This window comes from Oryza brachyantha, chromosome 8 (assembly GCF_000231095.2).
Source record: "Oryza brachyantha chromosome 8, ObraRS2, whole genome shotgun sequence".
NCBI classification, from domain to species: Eukaryota; Viridiplantae; Streptophyta; class Magnoliopsida; order Poales; family Poaceae; genus Oryza; species Oryza brachyantha.
In genome coordinates, this window is record NC_023170.2 from 13,899,144 (window position 1) to 13,912,358 (window position 13,215).

The window sequence follows — 13,215 nt, forward strand, 5'->3', positions numbered from 1 at the left end:
CTTAAACTGATACGGTAGATCAGACTAAACCGAGGTAATTGTGATCTAGCCCATATGACTACTGAGGCCGATGAAACATATGACTTACCCCACTGCCAGAGATCGAAGCAATGTAGCCCTCATGTCAAGTGCCAAGTTTCACTGGTGATGAAACGTCGGTAGAGACGGTGGCAATGCACCAAAATTTTGTATTAACCCATGTATATATTTATTCTCATGGGTGAATACTATTTCATATTAGACATGACACACATTTTCTAAAAATTAAAATAAAACACACAAGTCCTGATCGAACTCTGAACATAATCCCAATTAGATGTGATACATGTTTTCTGAACATAAAAGGAAAGCTAGTCCTAATTGGACTCAACATGTATTTCTTAAACACAACAGAAAACAAAGTACTAATAAGACACAAGACAAAACTTACTACAAATAAAGAAAAATTTCTAAATCTTGCATAATAAATAGATAGCATTAATCTGTCATCTCTGATCTTTACGATTCCTTCTTAAACTTAGACTCTTCTAGATAAGCTTTACCGATTGAGTTTTTTTCTAACTGAATTCACTAAATAATCTTACCAAATTTGGCATAAACAATTGCCAGTGCCTTTATGGATAGAGTAGAAAATAAGGTGTGTCCTAAATGTAAAAATAATGTGAAAACATTATTCTTATGGGTAGTCTGTATGGCTATGGATTACCTTAACAATTAATGTTAAGGCAACCGAATATAAATATTTATTGTATAATGGCTACTTTTATTGCACATTGTGGACCCCTTCGAGGGTGAGTCATTCCCTCTCTTCTTTATCCACATCACAAATTAATCCTATATGATATATTGGAAATTGTGTTAAGAGACTTATTATACTACTCCTTTCTTCCCATAAAAATATAACCTAGCACTAGATTTGACGCATGTTAGTATGATGAATTTAAACTAAATTTATTTTGTATGGGACCGAGTACTTACGCTAAGAGCAAACCGGGAAGATCATCTATCCTAAAAATAGATAGATGATTTGAGAGAAACAAGGTTTTAGCCGGTTATCTACCCTATCATTAAAAAATAAAGTATCATTCATATTAAAAATAAAAATGCTAAATACGAAGGTTCTACTCCCCTTCATATTTCAATATTCAACAAAGTAATAATGATATGAGAGAATGTGGTAGTAAAAAATGATAAAATATATATGGATAATATAATATGGAGGTTATGTTAAAGTGATAGTCGATATAAATAGAAAATATATTTTAGATGGTTAAATAGTAATTTGGACGATGAAACTTAATAAATAAACGAAGAATGGCTCTAATTGAAGCCAGTTGCCTCGTCGGTCCTGGCGGCGAATTCGATACGAATAAACAAAGAGAGAAGAGATGATTAGCCTGTCACGCCTGGAAGGAGCAGACCCCTATCCATTCCATCACGAAAGCCTGAACGGCTGAAGCGGATGAGCTAAAATAACGCTAAATTCCCGCGAGATTCTTGCCTGGAACGGGCAATTCCGACATTTCCACAGCCCCACGCCCCCTTTCCGCTGCGGCCTATTGTTAGCAGGACGAGCCACCCAGATTCTTCTCCCACTTCTCGCACCCGAAATCCACACAAACCAACGCCACGCCGCTGCAGAGCCGAGCGCGAGCCACCCACAAGAAACACGCGCAGGGCAGGAGGGGGGGCCGCTTCCCCGCGAATTCGCCGGGGTTAATCTGGATCGCCAAGATCGAGTTTTTCTGCCGCTGAATTCGTGCTCTGTAGCTTGGGGTTGCCTATAGAAAGGAGCGCCCTTTGCCTCTAGTAGCTCGGATTGATTAGCGGTTGGTCGGTCAGTCGATTTGGTAGCGTCAAAATCGAATTTTGGAATCGAACCTGTGGGTTGGTTTAGTTTGGTGTGTGTGGGGGGAGGAATTGCGGGGTTGCGGAGTTTGATTTTGGTGGCTTAGAAGGTTGGGGGGAGGTCACGGCGAGCGACCATGTCCGTGCCGGCGATAGCCGTGTACACCAGCCCGCCCGGCGCCGTCTACGCGCCGTCGTCGGAGCTTGAGGCGAGCTCCCGGGGCTCCGCGCCGTGCGCCACCGCGGCTTCCCCGTCGCCAGGTAGCTCCTCCCAACGCCACCAGGCCATGGCTGGTGGCCTGTCTTGTCTCTTCTCCTCCCCAACCGCCGCGCCTCGCGCCGCGGCTCAGGACGAGCTGGGCGCGCTGTGGCACGACAGATCCGGCGAGCCGGCGGCTGTCGGCGGCGGCGGGGGTGGGGGCTACTCCTACCCGCAGCCGTCCTCGCCGTTCAAGTGGCGGGACATGCTCCACCACGGCCCCGTGCCGCTGTTCCACAGCCCGGCCTCCTCGCCGGCGTCGCGGAGCCCCTCGGCGTCCTGGCTCGCCGGCCGCGAGCGCGAGCGCCTCTTCTCCAGCTTCGTGCGCAACGCCCTCGGCTCCTGCATCGACTACGCGCCGGTCGCCACGCCGCCGCTTGGCGTCTCGGCTGCTGTCGGTGTCGGTGCCGGCGAGCTCGCCTTCGAACTCGACGAGCACCTCTCCGAGGCGGAGCCGTCCTGCGAACCGTACGCTCGCGACCTCCTGGCCGGCGCCCAGGCTCGCCACCGCATCTTCCACGACGACCTCGTCGTCAAGGCCTTCTTCGAGGCCGAGAGGGCGCACCGAGACCAGGTGAAATCCCAATTCCCAACAACTCGGACAAGACTCCAATGTTAACCTCTTTGTTTTCTTTCTGCAAGATGTATTATATATGTCCTTAAAATCCAGTGCCATTTTGTGCTTTGCCTGTGTGATCAGACACGGGCGAGTGGTGATCCGTACTTGCAGCATTGTGTGGAGACCGCCGTGCTTCTTGCCAAGATAGGCGCAAACGCGACGGTTGTCTCTGCGGGGCTTCTGCACGACACCATTGATGATAGTTTCATGGACTATGATCAAATCTTCCGGATGTTTGGTGCCGGTGTTGCTGATCTAGTCGAAGGGGTATGTGTTTTGTTTACTTGATCTTGAACATTATTTTAGATGGATCAGAATAATTTAGGAGTCCTCCCGTTTTAGTTAATGAAGTTTTTGGCTAGTTCCATGGCTATGATTGAATTATTATCTATTCTATCCTTGTTGATTATTCAAAGTCAATAGGCCATGTGCTCATCTTGCTTAAGCTTCCAACCATATGAACAACTTTACACTAAAGCGCTCAACCATTTGGATAGCTTTAGGCCGCGTTCGGCAGCGGCGTTAGTTAACTTATCATCTCTCGTTTTCCGCGCGCACGCTTTCCGAACTGCTAAACGGTGTATTTTTTATAAAAATTTTCTATAGAAAGTTATTTTAAAAAATCATATTAATCTATTTTATATTTTTTAATAATTAATAATTAATTAATCATGTTCTAATCTATTGCTACGTTTTCGTGCCAGGGCATAAGTTAACTTATGCCATACCCTGAACGCGGCCTTACTAGTACTAAGTAAATGAAATGTTTAGTTGACCGAAGCACCAAAGCACCAAAGCTTAGTGTTATGACAAGCAGCTCTTGCTGCAGCATGATTCAAGGGCGCTAGGTGCTAGTTGGGCGGCTGGGTGGCACTGCCGCCTAAATCATACCAACTAGTCAAATCCAAGAAATTGGTTAGCATATACATAAAAATTAGACTATATACCACTAAAATAGCAACAAAACACTACACAAGGTAGTTCAGCCGCCTAGTCCACCATCTAATGCCTAATTGCGGTAGCTAACCAGCACAAGAAACACTGTGCTGCTGATTTGATCTATTACTCCTAACAATCAATTAGTGTAGTGATACAATTTCACAGTTAAGAAGATACCATATTTTTTAATCGCGTATGCGCTGTTGTTTCTTTTTTACATTTTTAATGCTTTGTGTGACCATTCTTGGAAAAGGTTAAACATCTGAAGTAATTTGATTCTGTCTTTAAATGTGTTTCCTTGTTGTAAAAGGCAAGTCTTTTTTAGAAACGCATTACCTAAACCGTCTTCTAACTAATTTTGATACACCTAGTCCAACTTTAAAAGCCATGGTATTGCAATTTATGCTTTATTCAGGTCTCGAAGTTAAGCCACTTGAGCAAACTTGCTCGAGACAACAATACTGCAAGCAGAACAGTTGAAGCAGACCGCCTGCACACAATGTTTCTTGCAATGGCTGATGCGAGAGCCGTTCTGATAAAGCTAGCAGATCGTCTACACAACATGAAGACAATAGAAGCTTTGCCTTTGGCCAAACAACAAAGATTCGCTAAAGAGACTATGGAGATATTTGTGCCGTTGGCTAATCGGTTAGGAATCGCTAGCTGGAAAGACCAGCTGGAAAATATTTGCTTCAAGCATTTGAATCCAGAGGAGCACAATGAGCTTTCCTCCAAACTTGTGATATCTTTTGACGAAGCACTTCTTACATCTACTTTGGATAAACTTGATAAAGGTCTAAGAGATGAAGGTATTTCGTATCATAGTCTTTCTGGGAGGCATAAGAGCCTGTACAGTATATACTCCAAGATGATAAAGTATGTCAATTTTCTTAATTTACATTATTGAAAACTGAAAATTTTCATCATAAATGGGTACTCACAGCAACTAACTATGCATGTGGTGCTCCAGGAAGAACCTAACGATGGATGATGTTCATGACATTCATGGTCTACGTCTTGTGGTTGATACAGAGAAAGATTGTTACCAAGCTCTTGATATCGTCCATAAGCTCTGGCCCCAAGTTGCTGGACGATTTAAGGACTATATACTGCATCCAAAAGTGAACGGGTATGTAGAATAAATGTTTGATTAATTTGTTAAAATCTTTACAAGAATCACTGCTAATTGACAAGTTACAGGTATCGATCATTGCACACTGTCATCATGTGTGAGGGGATCCACCCATTTGAAATCCAGATCCGAACAAAAGAAATGCATCTACAAGCTGAATATGGATTTGCCGCACACTGGAGATACAAGGAAGGTGGTTGTAAGCACTCCTTTGTACTCCAAATGGTGGAATGGGCAAGATGGGTGCTCACATGGCAATGCGAAGCAATGAGCAAAGAGCGGCCCTCAGCTTTAGTCCGCTCTGATGCCATGCCACCATGTCCATTTCCCTTGCATTCGGAGGACTGCCCTTATTCTTATACCCGCCAGTGCAACCACGATGGACCCATATTTGTGATTATGCTTGAACATGATAAGGTATTGTCTCCATTCAAATTTTCCCCAACCAGTAATATCAAAAATTTAAAATTCTGTGATGATATAACTTTGGCCATTTCAATTATCTGACAAAATTATGTTTTTGACTTTAGATGTCTGTCCAAGAGCTCCCTGCAAACTCTACTGTAGTCGATTTGATGGAGCGAGTTGGGGCCAATAGTCCAAGATGCAGCCCTTACAGCTTCCCACTGAAAGAAGAATTGCGCCCAAGGGTTAACCACAAGCCCATAAGCGACCCTAACAGGAAACTGTGCATGGGAGATGTGGTTGAGCTGACGCCTGCACTCCCACACAAGTCGCTTACCGAGTACCGGGAAGAAATCCAGCGCATGTATGAGCGAGGCGGGTTCGCCCTCGCCACCACCCGGGATGGCCCGGCAAGCTGACAGTGTCACAACTACCATGTTAACTTCCTGTTGTACAATGCCCTCAACCTCTATTTTCTTCCTTGTAAATATCCCAGACACTAAATTCTTGCATCAGAGGAAACACAAAGAACACACCCAGCTGAATTGTCAAAGGTGTGGAGTTAGGTGTTCAGTGTTCTGATCCAAACGCTGTCTTTATAATATAGTTCACAAGCTGGTCAAATCTGTCTTAGAAATTCAGTTCTTCCCAAGATTCAGGAAGGGAGAGCATTCACTGTATTGTCCCTGTGTTGTTCTGATATATCTACTGTACACTGCAATTGCACTTCTGAACATTTCTGCTTGGCTATGGAAAGCAGCCTCCATCATGGACTGCTAGATGTCCCCTTCTGAAACCTTGTGTGCACCATGTGGACCAGGATGCCTGCAGTACAATATTCTGGCTGAAGATTTGCAGGGGAGGGTTTTTCCTGGGCACAGATTTTTTTGGACAGAATTTGTACACAGCTGGTTGATGAGCCTAGGATTGCTGGCTCTGGAGGTGACAGCTCTCGAGGCAAGATTTGTGGACAGGAGGCGGTAGTGAAAGAGGAGAACGCCGACGAAAATTCTCCGCTGTTCTGCAGAAATCGCCGGAGCAATCCAGGCAGGCAGGCAGGTGGAGGTTGATGCCTCGAGTGCACATCTCAATCACAGTCAGGTTGGATTGGACTACCCGGATCGGGATGGGCGGATGGATGGATGAACATGGAGCGGCCAGATCGAAGGCATGGTCGGGGGAGCTCGCTTTCCGTCGCCTTCCGCTCCGGCGGTGCAGCTCTGCGAGATCGAAGGCATGGATGGAGAAGCCATGGCAAGCCCCATCGGCGACGAGGCGGCGGTGCCGGAGCGAAACCAGCCGCGCTATAGTTGGCCATAAGGCTCGAGGCCCGATATAAGGCCTATAAAAAGTATGTAAAATAGACTTATTTTAGCCATATATATAATACAGCCCAAAGAAGAGGGAATGAAAATAGATTTATTTTAATAGTTCAAAGAAGTGATGGGGTGAAATATAGACTTATTTTTTAAAGAAGAACAATGGGCCATCGTGCCTGCGGGCCGGGCCGGCACGGCCCAAGTGGTATTGGGCCGTGCCTGGGCCATCGGTGCCGCCCGTGGGCCGGCCCGGCCCGCCCATTTGGCCATCTATACCAGCCGCCCTCTCCAGCCAATTTGGGCCCCACCGCCACGAACAAATCCAGCCCGATTAATTCATGCCAGCAAATTCGGCCCACAAATGAACTTGGGCCCTCCCAGTTTTCCAGCAACAAATTCGGCCCATCAATAAATTTTACCCCATTCCGTATGAACGAATTAGGCCCTGTTAATTCTACCAACGAATTTGTGGCGTGAATAAATTTAGCCCATCTGGAGCCCATCAACGATTCTGGGCCATCTCATCCGTCAGCAAATTTAGCCCAGCGAATTCCACAAATGAATTCAGCCCATATGTTTCTCGCCTTGATTTAGGCCAATCTACCCTTGATTGGGCCATGCAATCTGTCTGGGCTCAACTAGGCCAAAATGGGCCGCATCACAGAAACCGTGACACGCGGAAGTCTACAATAATAATACCAACAAGAAAAAAACGCAGACAGCACACTCTTTTTTAAGAAATTAATATTAGCCATTAGATTCACACAGAAAAAAAATACAATAAGAATATGATTAATTAAGAATTAAATAATAAAAGTTGAAAATAAATTTGTTTGACTTTCAAAGAAACTTATATAAAAAAAGTTTTCGTAAAAATATGTGCCAGTGGATATTAAGAGAGTAGCTAATCTTAATAGGCAGTAAAGAACTGGGCCTTAGAACTAAAGTCATAGAAGGGAAAATGACACCGACCATGCGGTCCTGTCTCTGAAAAACTAGAATGTGAATCTGCTTCAAATTAGTCTGTGAATCTGCAAAACCAAAATGGAGAATCTGTATCAAATTAGTATACGAATCTGAAAAACTAGGATGCAAAACTGTTTAGGATCTTGAGTGCAAGACAGAGCTATCAAACTTTAGTAAGAGTTAGGCTGTGTGCGCTGAACTAATAGCCAGCAGGGGGAGGGGTTAACTGTGGAAAAAACGGAGCAGGAAAGGATTAAAAGATATAACACTAGGCGATCAGGTTATCACAGACGTGACGTGTCTTAACTTGTGGAGGAGACAGTTGCACACAAACATGTTCCCTGCAGTTTCATCCTCTCTCTCTCTCTCTCTCTCTCGTTTTGACTAACAAGCAAGCACAGGCACAGCCAACTGCCAAGAGCCCAAGACCGAGGTGTCACGTCCAAATCAACCAAATTTTTAGCAAGAAAAAGGCTGGAATGACTGTGGAAGCTTACAAGAAAGTGCTACTGCACACGCAGCAGGATAAGATAACCATAGCTGGAAATAGGAAACCAAAGCTGATCAAAGTTCAGAGGATTTCTCCATTCAACTGTTCGTTGATATCTTGATTTAGCAAAACATGATATGCCTGTGTCGTCTGTGTATTTGTGTAAAGTGTAAACATCTCCTGCATTTAACCTCAACCAACACAAAAGTTGCCTGACCATTCAGTTCAAAAATTGACCAAGCATGTGAAGAATGAAATTTCTGGATTTCAATTTAGAATAGGAATAAGGTGTGCATGATTTTACAATAAAAATGTCACAGAAGGGTTTAAGCAAACCAGCAATATCAGCTCTCATCGTATTTGCTAGCTTATTAGCCACAACCAATATTTTTAAAAAATAAAATCTACTTTTGGAGTTGATTTCTTGGTTTTTTTTTCTTGTTTTTAAACTGCTAATAACACTATGTATATATATATAATTTTTGCCGATAAATTATTTAAGTATTTCTCGTTAAATTTTCAGCGTTAGCTCAAACTATTGGGAGTAGAAGAGCATTGTTTACTTTGTGATTCTTTTTGTTTGTCGAAACAAGACCAAATTACACATGGCAAAGTAAGGTTAAATTGTAAAGCATTTTATCTCACAGGGGCAGAATTTTTAATCTGCCATTAAAATATCTTACGTAAATTTTTTATTTATAAATTATTTTTCGTTTGCAAATATGTCATTTATTTTTTTTTCACGCTAAAACCAAAAGATGAGGCTTTTAATTATAAAACCTCACCTCACATTTGGTTGTAAATTCTCTACTTTGCCTCTACTTAGCACAGAGTAACACGCGGTAAAACCTAACCTAAGATTTTCTGATCACACACAGGAAAACGCATTAAACGATAATCCCTATCAGTTTACATATCACCATCAAAAGCAGTAACTCAAAAAACTTAATTATAAAACCAGAAAGCCATCAAACGATCGCTCCTCTCTCGCCCCTCGCTCTCTCCAATTCCAAACCTGCGTGTGGCGATCGGGGGCGTTCCGGCCGCGCGCGATCAGAACCGTCGGCTTCGGGCCGGCCGGAGTGGCGGATGCCGGCGGACGTCGCGGCACGCGAGGCGGCGATGCCGGCGCCGGCGCCGGCGTGCAGCTCGTCGTCGATCGGGAAGGACAGCGACGAGTGCTCGCCGCCGGGGAAGGAGGAGGAGGAGGTGCAGAGTGCGTACGGAGGAGGAGGAGGAAGAGGAGGGGACCTGGCGGGGTTGGAGGCATTGGAGGAGGCGCTTCCCGTTCGGTGAGCTGAGTTCTTGATGGTTTCGTTTTGTTCTGCTGTTGTGATTTGGACTCCAAAGGGAAAAAAAAATCGGTTCTTTGGGGGTGTTCTTGATGTGTCTGGGCTGCTTATTTGTGTTGGATTGTTTTTGCAGGCTAGATCTGGGTAACTTAATTTCTTGGAACTTAAGGGGATAACTTTGTGAATTTGTGATTTTCATTTTGTTGAGATGATTTGTAGTTTTCGGACACTGGTTCTGTTGTTTATTCACAGAGACAAAATCAAATTCGAAGTGATATTAGCTTCCTTGATTTATTATATACTCTGGAATCATATAGATTTTGCTGTTTTAGCTGCGGTTCTGGTCTAAATGGCAAAGTTTGCTGCGGGTGGAGTGCTGGTGAACAGGGCATTAGTTTGACTCTACAGTGCGGGATGAGCAAAAACATGCCCATATCTCTGGTGGACAGTTCCTTGGTGCTAATTGAAGAAGAAAGGATTGCGGCTGTGATATATTTTTTGAGGAGTTGGTAGATTAAGCTAATGAAACTGAACTTTTGTGCCTAAACCTTATTGAACGTCCCCTGTTTAGAAACCACATCTGAAAGTTTACTGTTCAATTAAGATAGCTTTCATGTATCATCCAATTATTTCAAAATGAATTAAGCTAGTAAATCCCTTTATGAAAAAAAAACTCGCGGGATTTCTAGCGTGGGAAATGCATGCTGTCAATCATCGCATATTTGGTTGAATTAATTGAAAAGGACCTGCTTCACATGGTAGCGACCAGTTTTATGAAGCAACTTTAGAATGAGAAGGACTGCACTTGTTTAACAGGTAGAAAACATCAATTATTGTCTAATTGAGGACCCATGGTGATAGTATCATCCTTACTGTGAAGTATATAAATGCATTTTTTTAACAGTCATGGACAGGGATGGATTGTTCTGTGTTCATGCATCCTACGCATTCCCTTACTATATTTGACTTTGCTGATTGGTATAAGCATCTCATTGTTCCCCTGGTACAAAAGCTTGGATGTTTATCTAGTATATTTCTATTGTTCTTAATTCTCTATATCCAGTGGTATTTTGCTATCATGCTGTTTTTCTTCAAACAATCATACAAGTAGAATGTCCTTAAAAATCTTTCGGTTGTTTCATTCTATTCATTTTGAATTGTTCGGTCATAACTAATATAACTTTATATTGGCTAAAGTGATGGCGCTTGTCAGTTCAATCATGTTATTAGCTTTTACACTGTGGTGTTCATCACACTGCAGGAATGATATGATGCTTTTTGTATGTTTCACCTCTTTAAGATCCACATGTTTTCATGAACAGGCGTAGCATCTCCAAATTCTACAATGGTAAATCAAAATCATTTGCGTGTCTCAAGGAAACTGCTTCATCTTGTGGCTCTGCAAAGGACATTGCTAAGGCAGAGAGTGCATATTCCAGAAAACGGAAGAATCTCCTTGCGTACAGCATCATGTATGAAAATTCACATGACACAGCAGCAGAAGTTTATGAAACTGGACCTCCTAAGAGGCCTGCTAGTCTGAGCAGAAACTCTTTGGCGACCTTGGCCAGTAGCAGTTCCAGGAGCAGCAGCTGTATCAGCATTGAAGAAACCGAGCTACCTGAGCAGCTTCTTTCTCCTCTCTCACCTGCTAATTATGAAAATTCTGCGGATTGTTATGTTCCAGCACTACAACTAGGATCCTGCGATCCTAAATCATCATCTGTGCCTATGAGGTCATTCTCAATGATGGATTTGCACCTTCTGCATAGGCCAAGATCCTCATTTCGTCCCAAAGATCAGAGAACGATGGACTAGTGCAATATTTATGTTGTTTTACCTGGAGTTTTCTAATGTCTTTCTGTAAGGTCAGTATCAAGATGGATTCTTGAATAAACAAGGGGAAGTGGGATGGTGTTGTCTATGTGCCTGCAAGATGACTGGGGCTACTGTGTTGTAAATTAGCATACTAAGTACTGATATTGATGGCCTAAGCGCTAAAATGATGTATCATGTAAATTAGTCATTTGTAAATTAACCAAATCTTCTAAACTTGTACTATACGTGCTTCTTGATCGGCTGACTGTATCCTTGTTGTGTTGTCCTTTGTTAGGGAGCATGTGCCATCTGGGGCACTATCAAACCAATAAATTCAGTGCAATATGTACATTGATTTTTGTGGGGGGCACAATTGAATTACAGTGGAGAAGTTTTATGGTTCTTGAGATAGTCCTTTAGATACCGGTAATTGAAGGTAACAATTTCTTACACTACTAACTCCGTTTTATATTGTAATACTTTTTAGTCTTGTCTAAATTTATCAATCGATGAATATATGTAATTTATATATATGTCTAGATTCATTAGTATCCATATGAATCTAGGTAAGGCTAGAAAGTCTTGAAAGTCTTATATTGTGAAACAGTGGGAGTAGAAAATATGATATCTAAGCTCATTATAGTGGAAATGAACACATAGTAGGATCTATAATAGGCTACCATCTGATTTAACTCTCGAATGGTTTTCAATGAATGCATTGATTACCAACAAACTATCTTTTGGCATGAAGCGAGTGAGCGCGAGCAATTGACTAGTTTGAATTACAGTTGAATCAAAGAAGGAAGAGCCTGGTTTGTAAAAAAAAAGAGTCAGGACTGTGGTTTATTATTGTTGTTGTTTGAAAAAGAACCATTCCAAATCCTGCGTGGTTTCATGTTGATATAACAAGAAAAAAAATACAAGACTAAATCCGAGAGGTTATAATCAAGAAAAAAAAGAAGTAAAAGACACATTGTCACCCCACACCGACAACGGACACATACATCAACGAGGACTAAAACGAGAAATATGCTAGCTTGCCGTTAAGCATGACCGGTATCTATGAGACTATAGAGCCACAGTTGTATTCCTTAGCACCAACTTCAACTAAATGTAACATCTACCTAAGCCTTGACATCCCTAGGATGAATTGTTATGGAGGGAGAGACGTGAGAGAAGAAACATTCACTCATCTTTCACACAAACCCACCACCATCTAACAATGTCACCCAAATGCTTGAAGGCGGACTTCACAATAATGTGATTTCTAGGCAACGTCGCGCTGCCTTTGCATGTCCATGAAATTCTGTACATGGATTTTACCAAGTGGATCCCACCAGGGAGAGGAAGGCATCTTAACTAAGAGTACTATAACCCCTAATGGCCAAGTTTTGGATGGTTGATACAAGGGAAAAAATGAGAATGGCTGCCATCAGCCACAACATCTCATTTGAATCTTCTCCATCTTGTCCTTGACATTGCCTACTGCGGCTTAGTTCCCCCTCAACTGTCAAATTAGCTGGTCGTCTACTACTGAAACTATTGTCGGTGTCAAATCTAGCTGGTCGTCTATTACTGAAACTATTGTCGGTCTTAAATATGGCAGACAGACCCACATTGTCTTCCTCGATCTGGCTATTATGCCTTTAAGAGCTCAAGGGTGTTATAGTAAGGGAGAGAGATTTGGGTGAGCTCTTCGATCTTGGTGATAGGGAGGGCAAAGGTTAGTGGAAAGTAGCTTAAGGAGGAAGTGGTGGCGAGGTGGAGATCAAACCCCCATGGGCAAATCTCATAGAAGAATTGGAGCCAGTTCTTGGGTGAGCTTGAGGTGCTGCCACCCACTGTGACAAAAAAATGGCTTCCAACATCACACTATCGTTGACACCCACTAGTCCGGTGGCGACGACTTCATGGGGGAGGGGAATGGAGAGGGAATATTTTTACAGTTAAGACTTAAGGAATGTCAATTATACTTTATGATAGTTGAGATGTTTAAATCAAGCTTACCCTAACATAGATGTTCTAAACCTTGTTATACGTGCTTGTGTCTTGATCATAGTAAGGAACATTTTCTCTAAAAAAAATCCCAACATTGATCAGTAAAATGGTGTGGCGAAAGCAGATGAAA

General features: G+C 42.8%; 2 protein-coding genes across 2 annotated transcripts; both read left to right on the top strand.

The window, feature by feature from the left end:
* Positions 1-1,589: 1,589 nt before the first annotated feature.
* Positions 1,590-5,971, top strand: LOC102714762 (probable GTP diphosphokinase RSH2, chloroplastic). The gene is made up of 6 exons (XM_040526683.1): positions 1,590-2,681; positions 2,808-2,993; positions 4,081-4,541; positions 4,636-4,794; positions 4,866-5,214; positions 5,328-5,971. Exons 1-6 carry the CDS (start codon positions 1,986-1,988, stop codon positions 5,619-5,621), a joined length of 2,145 nt encoding a protein of 714 aa, XP_040382617.1. The 5' UTR covers positions 1,590-1,985; the 3' UTR covers positions 5,622-5,971.
* Positions 5,972-8,955: 2,984 nt separating this feature from the next.
* On the top strand, positions 8,956-11,470 carry LOC102704077. The gene is made up of 2 exons (XM_006659410.3): positions 8,956-9,269; positions 10,592-11,470. Exons 1-2 carry the CDS (start codon positions 9,067-9,069, stop codon positions 11,085-11,087), a joined length of 699 nt encoding a protein of 232 aa, XP_006659473.1. The 5' UTR covers positions 8,956-9,066; the 3' UTR covers positions 11,088-11,470.
* The last annotated feature ends 1,745 nt before the right edge of the window (positions 11,471-13,215 follow it).